Source organism: Equus caballus, chromosome 12 (assembly GCF_041296265.1).
Source record: "Equus caballus isolate H_3958 breed thoroughbred chromosome 12, TB-T2T, whole genome shotgun sequence".
NCBI classification, from domain to species: Eukaryota; Metazoa; Chordata; class Mammalia; order Perissodactyla; family Equidae; genus Equus; species Equus caballus.
In genome coordinates this window covers 10078403-10097355 of record NC_091695.1, presented here as the reverse complement: position 1 = coordinate 10097355, position 18953 = coordinate 10078403, and the positions used below count along the sequence as shown (strand labels likewise).

Genomic DNA, 18953 nt, shown 5'->3' with positions numbered 1-18953 from the left:
CACTGACCTGGCCTCAGGCCTCCTCGAGCTCCCTGATAGAAGGCCGGGGGAGCAAGAGGGACCCCAGAGCTAGACACGTCCCAAACCCTGCAATGGGCAGTCCCGGGCCTTTGGGCCTCCACCACTGGAGACCCCACAGGCCCAGCACGCTCCCTCGGCCTCCTTTCCAGAGTTCGGGCAGGGCTCCCGGGAAATCTGCAGAGAGCAGGACTCACCTCATCCAATTGGCTTTAGTCTCGTCGGACCCGTCTATGGACTTGTAGCGGTTGTTCTTGTCCACAATCTGGAAGACAGAGAGACAGTCTAGAATGGGCCATCCGAGAGGGGGCTCGTGTCCTCGGGCTCCTCCCCAAACCAGGGCCCCGGGCCTGGCCCCATCTGCGACCGCACAGAACCTGCCCTATGCCCCCCAGCCACGATGCCCCCACCGCAGCGGGACTGAAACCTGGGCCCGGCCAGGAATCACACCTCCCAGCTCTGTCTGGAGGGAACAGCAGCACGCGGCTGAGGAGCAGCATGTCCTCCAGCCTCCTGTGGTGGCGTCCGCCCGCCTCTCTCACTGTCTCTGTGGAGACCGGCAGGCACGTGTGATGGAGAGGCCTCTCCGTCTCCCCAGTCTCTGAACGTTCCAGAGCCGCGGGGTTTGGGCTGGTCCTTCTGTCTTCTGTAACACTGTCTTTATTTCATCACCTCTCTTGAATCAGAATTCAGCTGGGTGTGGGCTTCCAAGCAGATGAAGCTTTATTTTCTTCGAGCGCTTTGAAGATTTCCAAAAAGGTTGCATAGGGGCTTAAGCAACCTCGTGCTACTCTAACGTTGTTCATTTGTGGATAATAATCTCCCTACAGTAAATTTGCAGACTTGCCCTTGATTCCTGATTTTTCTGCAGTTTCTCTATGTGGTTTTGAGGTGGAGATTTCCTTTTGAAAAATTCTCCTCATGACTTGATGAGCACTTCCATTTCTTTTTCAATTCTGGAAAATTCTCAGCTTTTATGCTAGTGAGTATGGCTTCTCAGGCATCTTCTCCAGCTTCTTCTTGTAGAATTTCTATTAAACATATATGAGAACAGCCCACTCTATTCCCCACGTCCTGTAACTATCCTTCCCTATTTTTCTCTTTATCTTTTTGGGCAATGCTCTGGGAAAATTCCTCAAAACTCTCTTCCAATTCACTAATTCTCTCTTTGACTGTGTCCAGTCCAGAATTTATCCATCCATTGAAGTTCTTCCTTTCTTTTTTTCCGTCCTTTTTTAACAAGTACTTTTAATGCAATGAATCTTTTTCATTCCCAGAATTTTTAATTCGTTCTTTTTCACATCCATCTTTTTTTTTTTTTTCAATCATCCTCCCTGTTTTTGTTTCATGACATGGTCCTTCTTTTTCCTTTTCTAACAGTTTTATTGAAGTATAACTGACATATAATGTACCATTTGATAAATTCTGACAAATGGGTACACTCATCCTCACAATCAAGATAACAAACGATTCCATCACCCCCAAGAGCTTCTTCGTGCCCCCGTTATCTCTGCTTCCTTCCTCTCTCTGTGCCTCCTGTCCCCATCCACAGGCAACCAGTGAGCTACTTTCTGTCACTATAAATTACTTTTCATTTTCTATAATTTTATATAAATGGAATCAAATGGAAGCTGTGTCTGGTTTCTTTCACTTAGCACAATCATTGTGAGATTTGTCCATATCGCTGTGGGCATCAGAGTTCACTGCTTTGTATCAGTGAGTAGTATTTCATTGTTTGGGTGTGCCACGATTTGGTTTTCTATCTATTTATTGATGGACATCTGATTGTGTCTAGTTTTTGGCTACAAATACAGCCGCAGAGAAAATTCCCTTACAAGTCTTTGTATAGACACACACACTTTAATTTCCCTTGGCAAATACCTAGTAGTCAAATGGCTGGGTCACAGCATGTGACCAAAGTATAGGCTTGATTCTCAAGAAACAGCTCAACTGTTTGTCAAAGCAGTTGCACCATTTCACACGCCCACCAGCAGTGTCTGGACCCACCAGTTGGTCCACATCCTTGCCAATACTTGGTATGCACAGTCTTTTATTTTCGCCATCCCAGCAGGTATGAAGCAGTGTCTCATTGTGGTTTTAATTTGCATTGCTCTGATTACTAATGATACTGAGCATCTTTTTTATGCACTTATTTGTCAGCTGCATATCTTCTTTGGTGAAGCGTCTGTTCAAATTTTTTGCCCAGTTTTTTAAGTTGGGTTTTTGCCTTATTGTTGGGTTTTGAGAGTTTTTAAAAAATATAAATTGGAGGGGCCAGCCCTGTGGCCTCGTGGTTAAGTTCAGCACGCTCTGCTCCAGTGGCCTGGGTTCTGTTCCCAGGCACAGACCTACTCCACTCATCGGCGGCTGTGCTGTGGTGGGGACCCGCAAACAAAATAGAGGAAGATTGGTGCAGATGTTAGCTCAGGGCCAATCTTCTTCAGAATAACATATATATATAAAGTGATACAAGTCCCTTATCAGACATATCATTTGCAAATATTTTCTCCTAGTCTGTAAGTTATTTATTCCTTCTCTTAATGGTGTCTTTCTAAGAGCAAAGGTTTTAAATTCACACAAACAAACAAAACTCACTGTCTTGCTTTTTTTTAACAGATGTTATCCTTCCTTTATTTCTGTGAGGATCCTAAGGCTGAGACTGCTAATTAGCCCTCATTATCTATTATCCCCTTCATCCACAGAAACAGAACCCCCGATTATAACTGGGCACCTGGCTACCTGTAGTAACAGAATACATGTCTTGGCTTCTCCTCTAGCTAAGTTCTGGCCAATAGGATGTAGGTGGAAGTGTCATGTGTCAGCTTCCTGAAAACTTCTTCAAAAGACAGCAGATACATACCCTTCCACCATCCTGCTGCCTGGAATGCAGATGTGATGGCTGGAGCACTAGCTATCAACTTGGATTATGAGGATAATCCAAGCATTGAGACAGTGAAGTGACAAGCTGGATCAAGCTTGGTTTCCTGGGGACTTTGTGGAGCAGAGGCAACTCATCAGGCCTAGAATGTGTTCATAAAAGAAAACTAAACTCCTGTGTTGCTTGAGCTACTGTTATTTCGAATCTCCATTACTCACAGTCAAAACTACTCCTGATACAGACCCTAAACAGTTATTTTAAATTCATTTTCAGAATACACTACAATTTTTATTCTAATTAGAGTGAATTCATTTGTCATCGATTTTTGGAAGCTGTCTTTGTAACCTTAATTTTCTTCATTAGTCTCGGAGATTTCGTGTGGGGCTTATCTTGAGTGGGCGTCTCTCTGCCTGTCTGTCTCTCTTTTTCTCTCCTGCTTTTCCTCACTTCGAGCAGTCCACGTGGCTTCGCTCTCCACCTCACGTGGGACACTTTGACTTCATATTGCCCTCAGCAGCTGCCACTGACCGTCACCTCTGCCTGCTCTAGACGGAGCCGTGGGCCTTCGCTTTCAGCTCTGTGATCACCTCCTCTTTCTTTCCTTCTTCTCCTCCCCTCCCCTCCCTTCTCTTCTCTTCCCTTCTCTCCTTCCTCTCTCCTTCCTTCTCTCCCTCTCCTTTCCTTTCCTCTCCACACACACCTTCTTGGCCGGTACTCTGTGGAGAGTCACATCCACTCCCACACTCCGGATTTATTTATCCCTCCCAAACTTTCACCTCCAGCCCCAGACGTCAATACCTAACTGCCCCCCTGACTCCCGCGCCACCCCCCGACGTCTCAGGAGCAGCTCAAACCTACCTCAGGCCCCGCCCCCGAGCCCGTTCCTCCATTTATCCCATCACAGTATTTGATACACCATCCACTCAGGTTAAAAAAAAAAGTCATTCTTTACCCAAAACCAGTGAATTGTGCACTAGAAACGAGTGAAGTGTATGGCGTGTGAGCTATAGCTCCACAAAGCTGTTGAAAAGGCGGAAAGCCATCCTCCATTCTTCGCCCTCTCAGCCCCCATTTCCAATCCCTGGGATGGTCCTCCAGTGAGGTTTGAACTTGTCTCTCCCCCGCTTCCTGCTTCACCCTCGGCTCTCTTCGCGGCACAAGAGATGCTAACTAGCCTCCCTGAGGCCATTCCCAACTCTCCTCATTCTCCCCGTGCAGCCAGAGGACGCCTTCATCAGCATAAGTCAGATCTCATCTCGTCACTCTCCCGCTGAAGAGTGGACCCACCGCACTTATGAGAACATTCGCACTCGTGCGCAGGCCCTCAAGGCCGTAGGACCTGGTCCCCACCTGGTCCCCGCATGACCTGGTGCCTCCCTGCTTCTCGGGGGCCTCGGTCTCCCCCTTCACTTTTCTGCAGCCACGATGATCTGAGACGGCCCTTCACCCTGGGCGGGTCTGCTGCCTACAACCTCTTTTCCTCACTCTCAAAAAAACAATAATCAGGAAATATTTCAAGCATTCAGAAATTATAAAGAATAATACAGCTGACAACCCCACACCTATCAACTGGAGCCAACAAAAATTCCCACCAGCCATATTTGTCCCAGACCTCTCTCTCCTCCGGCTCCAAGAAAATGCCCAGATGTAGTTGAAGACCGGCCTGCCCCTCCCGGGTACCCACCATCCCGAGGCGGTAGGGGGCCTTCTCGCTTTTACTGTAAAGGACGGCTGGATAAACAGCGCGCACATGTAAAGTTTCAGAAATGGTACCCAAGCGAACACAGGGTTTTGCACTTTTTTCCCATTCAGTTTTATATGGCTGGTCCCTTCTCATCTCTTGGGTCTCGTTTCCATCACCTCCTCAGAGGAAGCCTTTCCTGACCTGAACCTAAAGTGGCTTCTCCCCCGCCATCACCCTGACCTCCACACGCCTGCCCCCCGTCAGCATTACCCTATGACGTCATCCCGTTACATCTTTTAGAGACCTAATTAAGGGCTGCATTTTGGTTGTTGATGGTGCTTATCTATTTGTTGATTTGGTAAGTGACTATTTCCCTCATTAGACCTTAAGCTAATGAGGGCAAAGCACAGGGCTAGCCCATTCACGATGGTGGCCTGGCCCCGGTTCCTTTTTTTTCAAAAGATTGGTACCTGAGCTAACATCTGTTGCCAATCTTCTCTTTTTTTTCCTTCTTCTTCTTCTCCCCAAAGCCCCCCACTACATAGTCGTATATTCTAGTTGCGAGGGCCTCTGGTTGTGGCATGTGGGATGCCACCTCAGCGTGGCCTGATGAGCAGTGCCATGTCCGTGCCCAGGATCCAAACCGGTGAAACCCTGGGCCCTTGAAGCAGAGCACATGAGCTTAACCACTCGGCCACGGGGCCGGCCCCTGGCCCCGGTCCCTGACACAGCACATGGCACTGGGTAGAATATTGGTGGTTGAATGAATGAATGATTAAAGGAAGAATGTCTTAAGTAAAAAGGGAGCTAACAAAAAAAATTTATACAGTGTTACTATTTAGTAAAAAGGAAATGAGTGGTGTGTTGGAGCTGGCTCATACTGGCCCAGGAGAGCTGAGTGTTAAATTTTCTGGAATTTCATGAACCAGTTAAACACAGCCGTTATTAAAAGTTAAACTATATAAACTTACAATTCCATAAGTTATATTTTTTCAAAAGGTAATGGATATTCAAAGCTTACTGCTTCCGGATCATCTTACTGCACTTTACTGTTATCTACGTTCTTGAGGATGCTGGCATCTTGTGTGTCTGTACAGCAGAAACATAATGGTTGTTCCTGCCCATCACGCCCACCTCCTCGCTCCATGACGTCATGCCGGCAGCTTGAAATCAGCCCCGGGGGTCGGGGGCGTCTACTCCCTGGAAATCGGCACACGCGGCGCACTACCGTGCGCATCTTTATACGTGTGTGGAGTCTGAGAGCTTCGTTCACTCTCAGCTCTGGTTCCCTCTAGAGGCGAGGGAAGAGGGAAGGCAATGAAGCTCCTCCTTCATTCGTCTACTTAGGAGACTAGGCTGCCTTTGCTGTTCAAACCTCTCAGCCAGACAAAAAGAGAAAACACGCAGCCCGGGCCCCCCGACCCCAACAGCATCCCCAGAGATGCCCCATTTTCAGCCGCCCCTGGAACCCCATGTACTTTATCATAGAGCTCATCCCCTGACACGAGCATCTTCTGATTGCTCCTCTCCCTCCTGGGGGAAGAGAGCAGCATCAATAGCCCCCGGGGCCAGTAGCAGGAGCAGCAGGAGGGGCGGGGAGTGGGTAGGAAGAGCGACGACGGAGCCAGAGGAGTCGGCTAGCATTAGCATCTCAGCTGCATCACTTACAAATGAGTGGCCTTGGGCAGGTGGCTTTACTGGCTATGCCTCAGTTTCCTCATCCGTGAAATGGGGTAAAAACCAACCTTGAGCACTGCCATGCTGACCTATGAGGAGGGCACTCGTCAACGGTCACTATCGGCACTGTGATCATGCTTGTGAATGTTAATGAAGGGGCCAAATGTTAGTTATGACTCATCTGGGCGGTGGGACGTCTGCGGGTCAACGCTGACTGGTTGTAATGATTCAACTGGGCAGAGAGGCCTGGAAGGAAGCCGGGGGGACAGGGAGCCGCCTAAGACCTCTGCCACTGGGTCCAGATCCGGAGGTCAGCTGAAGGAGGTTTCCTGGCTTATCTTTCCTGCCAATCAGGATTTTCTTAAATCAAACATTCATTCAACAAATGTCACCGGGGGAGCGGCTTTCATTCATTCAACAAATATCACCGGGAGAGCGGCTACAGGGACAGGCTCTGGGGATAAACTGGTGACCTGGGTAGACAATGTCTTTGCTCTCACAAATCTCACAGTCCAGGGGAGACAGAAGAGAGGCCACCGGGACAGCCTGTGGTCAGGAACGTGGTGGGGAATTCTGTGCTATGCGGGACTCAGAGCTGGAGCCTGTACCTGAAAGTCAGTCATGGACCTTCTTGGGGGATGCGGAATCTAAGCTGAGGTCTTAGAGAAGAGGAGGGCAAGGGGAGGCCAGGTGGAGGGAGCAGGACAGGCGGGACCACACAGGGCATGCAGACCACGCCGACGTCACGGATGAGCCCAGACAACCCTAAGCAGAGAGCGGGGTACGGCCTCCAGTCCTGGGAGTGAGACGGTCCAGGAGCTGTCAGATGCTCGGAATCAAGACCACAGAAAGCTGGTCTCCCTTGCCCCATCTCTTGAGGTCAAGTCCTTGGCCCCCCTGAACCTGGCACTTCCGGGACCAGCCCTGGCTCTGAACCCTGTGACCTGAAAAGGACTCTGATAACCTGGACCTAACGAGAGAAGGGCGACCAGCATGGCAAGGAGCTCCCTTAGCCTGGGGAAGCAGAGGCCGGAGAACGCAAGGCCGTCATCAGACACAGGAAGTACTGCCACACGGGGTCGCAGGAGCAGGACCAGCGTGCACTCAGAGGGCCACAGCCCGGAACTCAGCACCAGGAAAATGCGTGCAGAAGAGCCCTACAGCAGGACGCGTGGCCCCATGCGGTGGTGAGCTGCTTGTTACCGGGAGTATTTAAGCAGGAGCTGGACGCCGCGCTGTCAGGGAGGCTGAAGAAAGGATTCCCCGCTGAGCGGCAGCATGTCCTAAATGACGCTGAACGTCTGTCTAAAACTAAGATACATGATTCTATGCTGCCAGATCCTTAGGAAATAATATAAAAGCATGAGTTTTGGCCCCCAGGGTGGAGCACGGTCCATGTGGATCAGAAGGCTGTTTCCGACCGTGGTAATAATTAATAAAGGTGTCAACCATAAAGCATCAACAGCTGCCATTCGTGGAGCGAGTTCCCTGTGCCGAGGACCCCGATACACGGTCCCAGAAACTCTCACAACTCTACGAAGTACCGACTATTGTCATGCCCATTTTATAGATGGGGAAACTGAGGCTCAGGCTGTTAGGTTACCTGCCCGAGGCCACAGAGGAAACGCGTGGGGAAGCCAGAGTTCGCACTCAGGTCTTGCTGGCGCGGCCCCTGCTCCTAAGCACTCGGCAGTGACGGGTGGACGCCCAGGCTCCCCCTAATGACCTCGTCAGAGCTGACCAGGAGCGTCCTGGAGCCTCTCCAAGCCTCCAGCTTTGCTCCTGCTCTGAGCGAAGTTGCTCTGAGGATCAGCGTGTTAACAGGGTGGAACGTTCCGCTTTGCGGCAGGTCGGCCGTGGTGATGGAGGATTCGTTGGGGGGCTCCTCCAGACAGGTCGTAACCCCAGGCTGCAGAAGCCGCGTTTTCAAAAATCTAACCTGCCGGTAACTTTGCAGGAACCCGGCGAGTCCATGAAGCATTTCAGCCCTGCGCCTCCCCTCAGGGCAAAGCGGTCCCAAAAAGGATCTGTGATGCTGTTCCCAGTTGAGGAGGCGCTTTCACACGTCTCAGATGCTCCGCCCGGAACCTCTGTTCTCCAGCCACTTGCCACTCCAGCAAATGGAACCGGCAAAGAGAGAGACAGAGCCTGGCTGAACTTGAACTTGAACTCTGGCCTCTGTTACGCCCAGAAACATAGAGTGAAGAACCCTTAAGCTGGCAGGGAACCTCTGAGATTATTCAGGCCGGGGGTTCCCAGCCTGGTGTCCATGGACGGACGTCAGTCAGTAAGGGGACGCGGGGTCCCTTAAAATATGCACAGCAATTTGTGAATATTGCTCTATAAGTATAACTTCTTAGGTGGCTCAAAAATGCCCCCAAACCATGATCTAACCCATCCCCAGCATCCTCCTCCATGTAACTGATAATGCAACTAGTTCTTCATTATATTGGTCTAAAATTATCTTCTATCGAATTTCAGAAAAGCCCTGGAGACCTGGTAAATGGGGCTTGGACAGCTCTTTCCTTCTGAAGACCGCCTGCTCCGCCTGTTAAAGGCGCTCGGCTCTGGGACCGGACTGAGGACCAGCCACCCTCCACTGCCTCCGAACACACTTGGCCTCACTCTTCCGAGTGATGAACCGGGCTGCTGGCGAAGCCGGTGGAAGGGGCCCTGCAGCAAGAACCTGAGGAGCAGCCATCAGCACACTGGCCTGAATCCTTCGTTATGGCTGAGATGAAAGATCTTGGGGCAAGAGAGAGAGAGAGCCAAGAGAATCTGCCCACCTGGGAGGCAGCAAAAAGGCAAATTCAAATGGACCTGTGGCTGGAGAGAAATTAGAAAGAAACAAATCTTCAGTGTCATGCTGCAGATCTGAAGGGTCTTCCAGGTGAACATGGCAGAGGGAAGCAGCTGGCAGGGCTGATGCGAAAAAGCCCTCCACGGAGTTGTTCAGTAGACAACCTGCACATCCATCATGGGCAGCTCTTCCCCCTCAAGCAGTGAAATGAACAAGAGATAGTCAGGGAAAATGCAGAGAAAAAACCCAACGCTCCACAGTGAGATGCCACGAGGATGGCTAGAATCAGAAAGTCAGACAACGAGTGTGGGCGAGTATGTGAGAAATCAGAAAGCTCACGTACTGTTGGTGGGAATGTAAAATGGTCTAGCTGGTCCGGCAAACAGTTGGGTAGTTCCTCAAATGATGAAACACAGTTACCTTGAGACCCAGCAACTCCACTCCTAGGTAGATACCCCAGAGAAGGGAAAACAGACGTCCACACAGAAACTTGTACCCAAATGTTTATAGCAGCATCATTCGCGACAGCCAAAGAGTGGAAACAACCCAAGTATCTATCAGCAGATGAATCCATCAACAAAATGTGGTACATCCTACGGTGGAATATTATTCCGCCATAAAAGGAACAATGCGACAATGGACACACGCCACGACAAGGATGCGCCTTGAAACCACGAAGCTATGTGGAAGAAGCCAGTCCCAGAAGACCGCACACCACGTGATCTCGTTCCGATCAAGGTCCAGAAGAGGAAACTGCAGAGATACAAAGTTGACTAGTAGTTGCCTGGGGGGACGGGGAGAGGAGGGGGGAAGGGGTGGGGTGACAGCTCAAGGACACAGTTTCTTCCCGAGGTGATGAAAATGATCTAAAATCGTCTGTGGTGATGGTGGCGCGTATCTGTGAGTCTACTAAAGAGCATTGAATTCTACACTTTAAACCGGTGAATTGTAGGCTATGTGACCTACATGTCAATCAAGCTGTTAAAAAAATAAAATCTGCCAAATAGTCATCAACAGCAATGAGACACGGCAAAGGAGGCAAGCTTATAGCTCATGCTGGAAAGTGTTCCCGGAAGAAGCAAGGTCTCCGTGTGAGCGGGGAAGACCAAGGGGATGCCACGCGGACGGCCAGATACTCACACGGGGGGCTTAGAGATTAGGAGCCCGGATTCCGGGTTGAAGTCCAGGCCCCATGATTAGCTGTGCAGCCTTGGACGAGTAACCTGCCTCTTTAAGCCTCAGTTTCCCCATCTGTAAAAGGGGACAACACCTGTCCCACAGTGTGGTTGTGAGGACACAAAGGGTCAAGACACACAAAGCCTTTAGTGCCCAATAAACGGCAGCTATTGTCGAGGCTATTATTATTACTGTTATTGTTGCCCACCAACCCTCACCAGCATTTGCTGAGAACCCACTGTGGCTTACGGGATGCTGAACTGGGCACCGGGGGTGTCGATCAGACAAGATCTCTCCTGGAGGAATCTTCAAACCCCAGGAACTCCAAATCTCTGACTATTAAAACCAAGAAGTTTATTAGAAATTAGCGTTTCTCAAACCAGGCTCTGTGGGTATTTTCTCAAGATCCGAAAGTTCTCTCTCAGAATTTTTAATTCAATGTTTTCATTGAAAAACTCAATACACGGGCATCATCATGAGATTTCAGGCCCCACGAGAGGACTGAGTTGGCACCCGTGGTGGACGCCAGTCCTCGCCGTCCCCGTCATCCTGGGCCGGTGCGCTCGGCACTGGGCACTGTGTCATGGTGGCTGAACCTCCTCCCTCCTTGACCTGGGGTTCAGCCACGTGACTTGTTTGGCCCAATGGGATGTTAACACCCAGGATGCAACACAGGCTTGAAATGTGCTTGGGAGGGTGGGCTTGCCTCTGAGGCCTCTGCCTTCGCCATGAGAAGAGTTCCCCAAGGGCCCCTGCTCCTTCAGTCTGGGCCCACAACGCACGCACATGGAGCAGACCTGGCTCACAAGGGGGAGCCCAGCTCACCCCACAGCTTGAAACAAAGCAAGCCAGCCAAGTCAAGTTACGTCAGCCGAACTGCAGTCCAGCAGCAGATACATGAGCAAGAATAAGTGATTGTTGCTCTACACCAGGGGTCAGCAAACTCAGGGCTGCAAGCTAAATCCAATTTACCACCTGCTTTGGTACGGCCCACCAGCTAAAAATGATTTGTATTTTTTTTTGAGGAAAATTAGCTCTCAGCTAACATCCCCTGCCAATCCTCCTCCTTTTTTTTTTTTTTTTTTTGCTGAGGAAGATTGGCCCTGAGCTAACATCTGTGCCCATCTTCCTCTATTTTATATGTGGGATGACGGCCACAGCATGGCTTGATGAGCAATACATAGGTCCACACTCAGGATCAAAACCAGTGAACCCTGGGCTGCCGAAGCAGAGAGCATGAACTTAACTGCTGTGCCACCAAGCCGGCCTCCTGTACATTTTTCAGTAGTTCAAAACAAATCAAACGAAGAAGATTTCATCATGTGAAAATGACACAGAATTCGAATGTCAGTGTGCATAAAACAACTTTTACTAGAACACTCTAGGGCTGCTCTGGCATGTCAGAGGCAGAATTGAGTAGCTGTGACACTGTATGGTCCACGAAGTCAGATATTTCCTACCTGGCTCTTTACCCAAGAAGTCTGTCCACCCCTGTTCCAGGTGACTGAATGTGGAGGCAGCTTGCTACACAGAAACAGCTAACGATACAACACCAGTTGTTACTATTTGCCATGAGCCAATGAAAAAGAACAGATGCAAACTTAATCCATGATGATGCATTCTGGCAAAAAAAAAGACTGAGAAACATCATGGCATTTGCACTAACCAAAGATTTCCCAGTGTTTCAAACAGAGACAAACAAATAAAGATCGCATGACACAAAAGCACAGGTGTGCCACCGCCAAAGATCTGTGTCTTAGAAGTCACTACCACGTTCCCCAAATACAGCAGCTTAGTTTCAGGAAAGCATCATCTAACACAGCACACTCATTTCATTATTTGAATTATGTTGGATTCTGTAGTTCTGCTCAATATTTTATATTTGTAAGTCTGTCTTGGTTTTTTGGTTGTTTAAAAGCCATAAGAAATGTTGTGTCTATCGAGCTTTATAGCTTTTTAATTTACAGCAGAATAAAGTAATGTAAGATTGGGACTCCGGGAACATTAAAAGTGATGACCTGGCCCACAGGAATATGAAAAGGTCTCAACATCACTTATCATCAGGGCAAGGCAAATCAAGCCCACAGGAAGATATCCCATTACACCTGTTAGGAGGGCTACTATCAAAAAGATGAGAGAGACGTGCTGGCCGGGGTGTGCAGAAAGGAGAACTTTGAGTACTGCTTTGGGGACGTAAACTATGGAAAACAGCATGGAGGGTCCTCAAAAAATTAAAGAGAGAACCATCGTATGATCCAGCTGTTCCACTTCTGGGTGTTTATCAGCAGGAAACAAAGACCCTTAACTTGAAAAGATAGCCACACCCCCACACTCACTGCAGCGTTATTCACAACAGCCAAGACACGGAAACAACCTACGGGTCCATTGATAGATGAATGGATGAAGAAAATGTGGTGTATACACACAAAGGAATATTATTCAGCCATAAAAATGAAGGAAATCCTGCCATTTGCAACAGCCTGGATGGACCTCGAGGGCATTATGCTGAGTCAAATAAGTCAAAGATAAATACTATATGATCGCACTTATATGTGGAACCCGAAAAAAAAAGAACCAACTCATAAATACGGAGAACGGACCGGCGGTTGCCGGAGGTGGGGGATCGGAAGTGGGAAAATGGGTGAAAGTGGCCAAAATAAAATAAATAAGCCCTGGGTATGTAATATACAGCATGGTGACTATAGCTATATATAAAAAAAGGTCACCTGAGTATGATACAGTGAGAAACGCGGCTGCAGCTGAGGCCACAAGGACGGCTGAAGGTCAAGTTAGGACCTGGTTCACATAGAAAATACTGGACCAGTTCAGAATAGCTCTTCACGCTCTACTTTTGCTCCAATATAATAGATTTTCAGAATTACAGACTCAGTTGCAGCCAAAACTGGTTCCCCAGCATATTATATTTTTAGGAGGAAATCTTTGTTTTGGTTTATGACTCAATAACCAAACTACCAGCATTTATAGAACAGGGATACAAGCCAAGGCCATTTAATGCTTCTGATGCTAAGAGGAATCTTAGGGTTGAGGTACATATTTTCATTCCTGGAAAAGCTAATATGGAATCAACAGTGTTTTAAGATCCGTAACAGTTTAGAACACAAGAAAAGCGACCTTTTCAAAGCATCTCTGCCCCTTTTCCTTCTAAGCATACTTGGTGCTTCTGCTATACCAGCCCCCTCCCCCCCAACACTACACATGTGCCCCTGGGCCTTTGTACATGCTGTGCTCACTGCCTGCGATTCACGTTCCCTCAGTTCCTGACTCTGCAGACCACTCACTTCAATTCATCTCTCAAAAGCCAGACCAGGCCTAGGAGCCAGGACCCCTGGCAGCAACGCGCACACCCAGTGCCTGCAGGTCTTCACTTCTAAACACCGTTCCCACTAAAACACATCTGACCTCCTAGGAGAGATGGCTGGAACGTCTTTTTGCACCAGAAAGCAAGAAAGTGCTAAAATAAGGACAAAAAGCCGGTCTGGGCGGGCTCCCGCTGGCCAAATCTAGGGCAATTTAAACATCAAAACGAAACAAATAATGACATGAATGGACGGGAACACATCGAAGAAAAAAGAATTCAGAGTCCACACTGATACTAAAAGCCACTTTTAAATGGGGGATTTGGTGGGGGAGAAATTCGAGCACTTCTTTTTACAGAAGAATGTCAAATAATAAATGTAGAAGGAATGGTTAAAAATCATTCTGGTTAATAATCGACATGGGCAAGAATCATCCATAATTGCTAAAACCATTTGGAAACAGACCAGGGAAACTGCCAGCACGTGCTGCCTGCTACCGTCACTGAGAAAGACACAAGATCGCTGCACCAAAAATCTATAATCTGAATCTATCGTGAGGAAGCAACCAGACAAACCTAAGCTGCAGAACATTCTGGAAACAACTGGCCTGAACTCTTCCAAAGTGTTGATCTCATGAAAGAGAAAAAATAATGCAGGGGAACGTTCTAGAATAAAGGAGACGAGACAGGACAACTAAATGCAATGAGTGACGCTCGAGTGAGTCTTGAACTGGGGACAATCTCTAAAGGACATTACTCGGGGCAACTGGGAAAATGTGGATATGGATTTAGTTGAGACAATATTGCATCCACGGTTAAGTTTCCTGAGTGTCATCACCATATTGTGGTTAACAGGACCGGGGTCGGCGAACTCCGGCCTGGACGCCAAATGCAGCCCCCCAACCTGTTTCTATACAGCCTGTGGGCTAGGGATGGATTTTGCATTTTTTTAATGATTGAAAATTTTTTTTTTTCATATTTCCTTTATACGATTTTCAAATTTACAGGAAATTCAAATTTCATTTGAAATTATACGAAATGCACATTTCAGTGTTTATAAATAAAGTTTTATTGGAACATGGCCACGCTCCTTGGTTCACGCGATGTCCATTCCATGGCTGCTCTCGCCCTGCGATGGCAGAGTCGAGCAGGTGTGATAGAGACTGTAGGCCCATCAGGCCTGATGTCTGTAACCAAGTCTCAAGCGGTTCAAAAAAAAGCACAAAGGAATGCGTAAAAAAAAAAAAAGACTGTGTGTGCACCACGTGCCTGTAGGAATACATATAGAGAGATACATAAGGCAATTGTTATAAAATGTTAGCAATAGGTGAGTTTAGAGGCAGGATGTGCGGGTGTTCATCATACCATTGTTACAACTCTTCTTCAGTTTGAAAGTCCCAAACTAAAGAGTTAATAGAAATTAACAACCAAACCAGCACGAAAGCACTTGCTGGCACACGCAGGCGCACACACGGCCAATCTGTTTCAAATATGCCTTCTTTTCTTCCTGGACAAGCCCATTATTCTTCCCTTCTCGGAGCCACCCAAAGCTTGGTAAGATCGCCCACTCCTGCTGACATCTCATGGCTTTGCGCTGTCTGCTCACACTTCCATCTCTCCCGGTTACTCAGCGTTTCTCAGACTCTGTTCCGGAGGGCGTGCCACCAACTTCTGCTTGTCCAAGTTCACGTTTTAAAATAAATCCCCATTTTACGATGGGAGCCGAAATGGAAAACAGGGAAATACCATTTCACGTCTGTTTCCCCCAGAATAGTAGGAGGCTGGCAGGCGGGGCGGTTGCCCGACAGCAGGGGAGCAATGCCATCCCACAGCATCCTTTATGGGGAGCCTGGGAAATCTGTCCAGGATCAGTACCCAGAAGGGCTGACCTCCTCAGGAGCTACCTGGAACGGTTCACGTTACGCACAGAATGTGCTGGTAGCTGACCAGACTCGCCTCTGCCCAGTGACTGCCAGATTTGGACCCCCTGTAGCTAAAAGTGCATACACAGATCATTATGGTATGCATTTGTAGCCTCATTCCTGGCTCCATGTAGGGTCTCCACCATTATTTTTCTTTCTTCTCTCTCTCCCAGTTTTAATACGCTATCACATTATATTTTACGTATCCTGCTTGGCAGCCCTAAATCCCTTCTGGAACGAGACCGGGTGTAGGTGAGAAACTTAAACAGAAACCCTGGGCTGGCCTCCTCTTTCTCCCGCCTCTTCACCAAACCACACGGCTGCATGACACTCCGCAGGCGCGTCTTGCCTGCAGCATCGTCTCCAGCCCGCAGCGTCTGAGGGCAGCCTGGGCAACCCTGGCACCGATCTACAGAGTTTATAACTTCCAAGGAGGTGAGAAAGCAGAGGAAGGGGTATTTCTTTTCTGAACAGCCAGAAGTAAGTGCAAAACTCTGCCAAGGGGGAGATGAAGCTGAGACACAGAGTGGAAACGGCCATTTGGTGCATCTAAAGTCAGGCCCGGTCGCTGCATCACACTGAAGGCAGTGGGACCAGCTTTCCTCCGGGTTGAGGGGAGATGGAAGGGGGACTTGGGCAGGGCAGGAAGGATGAGTGGAACAGAGGCAACCGGGGCCGGGAGGTAGGAACAGACTCGACAAGGAAGGGAGGCAGAGAGGACTAGGAGGCAGGATGAGAGGGTGGGTGCTGGAGTCAGACTGCGCCAGCTCAGCTCCTCCGCAGCTGCTTAGCTTTGTGCAGAATGACTCACCCTGTCCAGGCCTCAGTTCTCCCAGCTGTGCAATGGGTAGAATAATATCTACTCCACACGGGCATCATTAGGATCAAATGAGATCCTGCTATAAAGTGCCGAGCACAGACCCAGACACACAGTAAGTGCTCAATAAACACTCATGGCTTTCTTATCACTAACATCACCATCATTTCTGCCGGAGTCGAGTGCACACACTGAGCAATTGTGGGAGGAAATGGATTTCGTTGGATGGGGGCCAGGGCTTTTGAAGGCGGACAGAGGTCAAGAAAGGACAACATCAAATATGGCTTTGGGACAGGATTTGACAAGTGAATGTGGTTTACTTAGGATGTGGGACTTCCGGATCCTGGTCCAAAATCAGCGCTGTGGTTCAGCCCACTTGCCCCCTCTCCCATCCTCCGGCCAACCCACTGCCTGGGCGGCCAGAGCGGCTCCTGAGCCCCGCTCGTCCCCAGCGGAGGCCCAAACACACACCCGCAGCACACACACCCCCACACTCACACGGGAGCCGCTTTCTTGAGCCATTTTGTGCATCTGTTCTCTCCCAGCCTTCAACGTCTCTCTCGCTTCTCTGGATCACAAAGGTGGAAGCCCCATGGTCCCGTGACCTCCAGCCATGCCCTGCCTGCACCCAGCCACACGCCACAGCTCAGAGGCCCTGGGAAGGAGAAATGGCACCCCACCCCGAGCCACGGGCCACGCCCACTCGACTGGTGGAGCTGGTCTATGGCCAGGCTGCAAACTCTGGGGCTTCCTATTCTGCCTTTTCTCTGGACCACAGACCCACACCAGGCTGCAAACCTGGGAAAGCCGCCCGCCTCAGAGACCCCACGCTTGCCTGGTTGGGTGGTCCCAAGGTCTAGGCTCTCATGTGGGGAGGAGCGATCCTAACAGCCTTTCCCTGGGCACGGCCCCAGATTTTCTCCCCTGAGACTTTCCCACAGGTTGAGAAGCCGTCACCTCCTCTGTGGAACTTCTACCCATCTCTCAAAATCCTACTCCAACGTGCCCAGTTAAAATCAATTCCCGTTCTGCCTGTCCTAAAGCTTCTGCAGCACTGGCCTCCAGGTCACTGGGTTGGGAACAAGCCTGCTCCCCATCCATTTGCCTTGGCCCCTGCCGCTGTCACTGGACCACAGGCTCCATTAAGAATGGGGGGTGAACCTCATGCATTCTGTTGCCCCAGAGCTCCCCGCTCAGGGCCTAGTGCTTGGGGGTCGCTCTGTCTCTGTGAGGTTGGGCTGAGTTTGAACACATAACCACCGCTCCCCCCTTAGCCACGTCTCCCATGACGGACTCCCCGAAGCCCCCTGGCATCGTGGAAGGGAGCTCTGCGCGAAGCCACCCACGGTCTACTGTGTACCAGCTGTGGGACCCAGGCTGCTGATTCAACCTCTTCAGTCTTGTGTTTCCTCATCTGACCCCGAGGAACAGCAACCTCCATCTGCAGGACCGTGGAGAGGAAGAATGTGGTATGCACCTGGCATATAATAATTGCTCCATGAGCAGCCAGACTTTTCAAACAAGCCAGCCACCCTTGCTGGCTCCCTCTCCTCACCTCCTACTCATGCCTCCATCCACAGCCATGTGGCTTCTGCCCGTGAAACTGGCCCCGTCAAGGACACCAAGAACCAGGTGCTGCCCGAGCCAAGCAGATTCTCTGTCCTCCAGCTTCTCAGCCTCTGTGGCACCGACCCCACGGCCCATCCCTCGCCAGGGCTTCACCTGCATATTTTCATCCGCGCCATCCTCCCCATCTCCAGGCATCTCCCCGCGGCTGCAGATCCACACACGTCAACGAGCGGCTGTCTGGACCTCGCCCTCTGCGTATCTCAGGCGCACGTCCATGTCTGCTCACCCCAACCTGAACTGGCCGTCTCCGTTCTCCTGGGTCTCAGGCCACCTCTCTCCAGCTCTCCGCACATTTTCTCAGATGTCCCCCCAAACACGGAAGCCTGCTGCCCTAGCTCCCTACGGCTGCCGGAACAAACTTACCACAAACACAGCCGCTTAAAGCAACACGTTTATTGTCTTACAGTTCTGGAGCGAAAGTCCTAAAATCAAGGCGTCAGCTGGGCTGGGTTCTTTCTGGAAGCTCTATGGAATGATCCGTTTCCTGGCCTTTTCCAGCTTCTAGAGGCTGCCCGCACTCCTTGGCTCCCGGCTCCTTCCTCTACCTTCAAGGCCAGCGGAAGAGCATCTTCCAGTCTTTTCTCTCTGACTCTCTTGCCTCGCTCTTATAAAGATGCTCGTCCTTACATCGGGCCCACCCTGATAAACCAATTTCTTCATCTCAAAATCCTCCATTTGACCACATCTGCGAAGTCCCTTTTGCCCTGTCACATGACCTATTCACAGCTCTCGGGGCCCAGGGTGGGGGTATCTGTGGGAGTCATTATTTGGTCTACTGTACTCAGCTCCCTCCATCCACTCCAAACCTCTAGGATAACCCTCCAGGGACAGAAAAAATGTTGACCCACCTCCTTTCCACGGCCAACGTCTCTGTCTGAACCTTCTCAGGCAACGTGGAATCTTATCTGTCCTGCCTCATCTCTACTCTATATTCAACAGTTTCTTTGGCGGGAGTCCTCCTTTTTAGGACGTTAACGTGTCTTTTACTAACAGACTCCCTTGACCCCATGTCTACCCCTAGCCATCACCTTCCTAC

At 49.7% G+C, this 18953-nt stretch overlaps 1 protein-coding gene across 5 annotated transcripts in view; it reads right to left on the bottom strand.

The window, feature by feature from the left end:
* Positions 1-18953, bottom strand: part of PRDM11 (PR/SET domain 11) — an 80806-nt gene that overhangs the window by 29319 nt on the left and 32534 nt on the right. For all 5 annotated transcript variants that reach the window (XM_023653923.2, XM_070229344.1, XM_070229345.1 and 2 more), the window contains exon 5: positions 216-283. In XM_023653923.2, coding sequence (XP_023509691.1) covers positions 216-283 — 68 coding nt within the window. The remainder of the gene's footprint in view (positions 1-215; positions 284-18953) is intronic.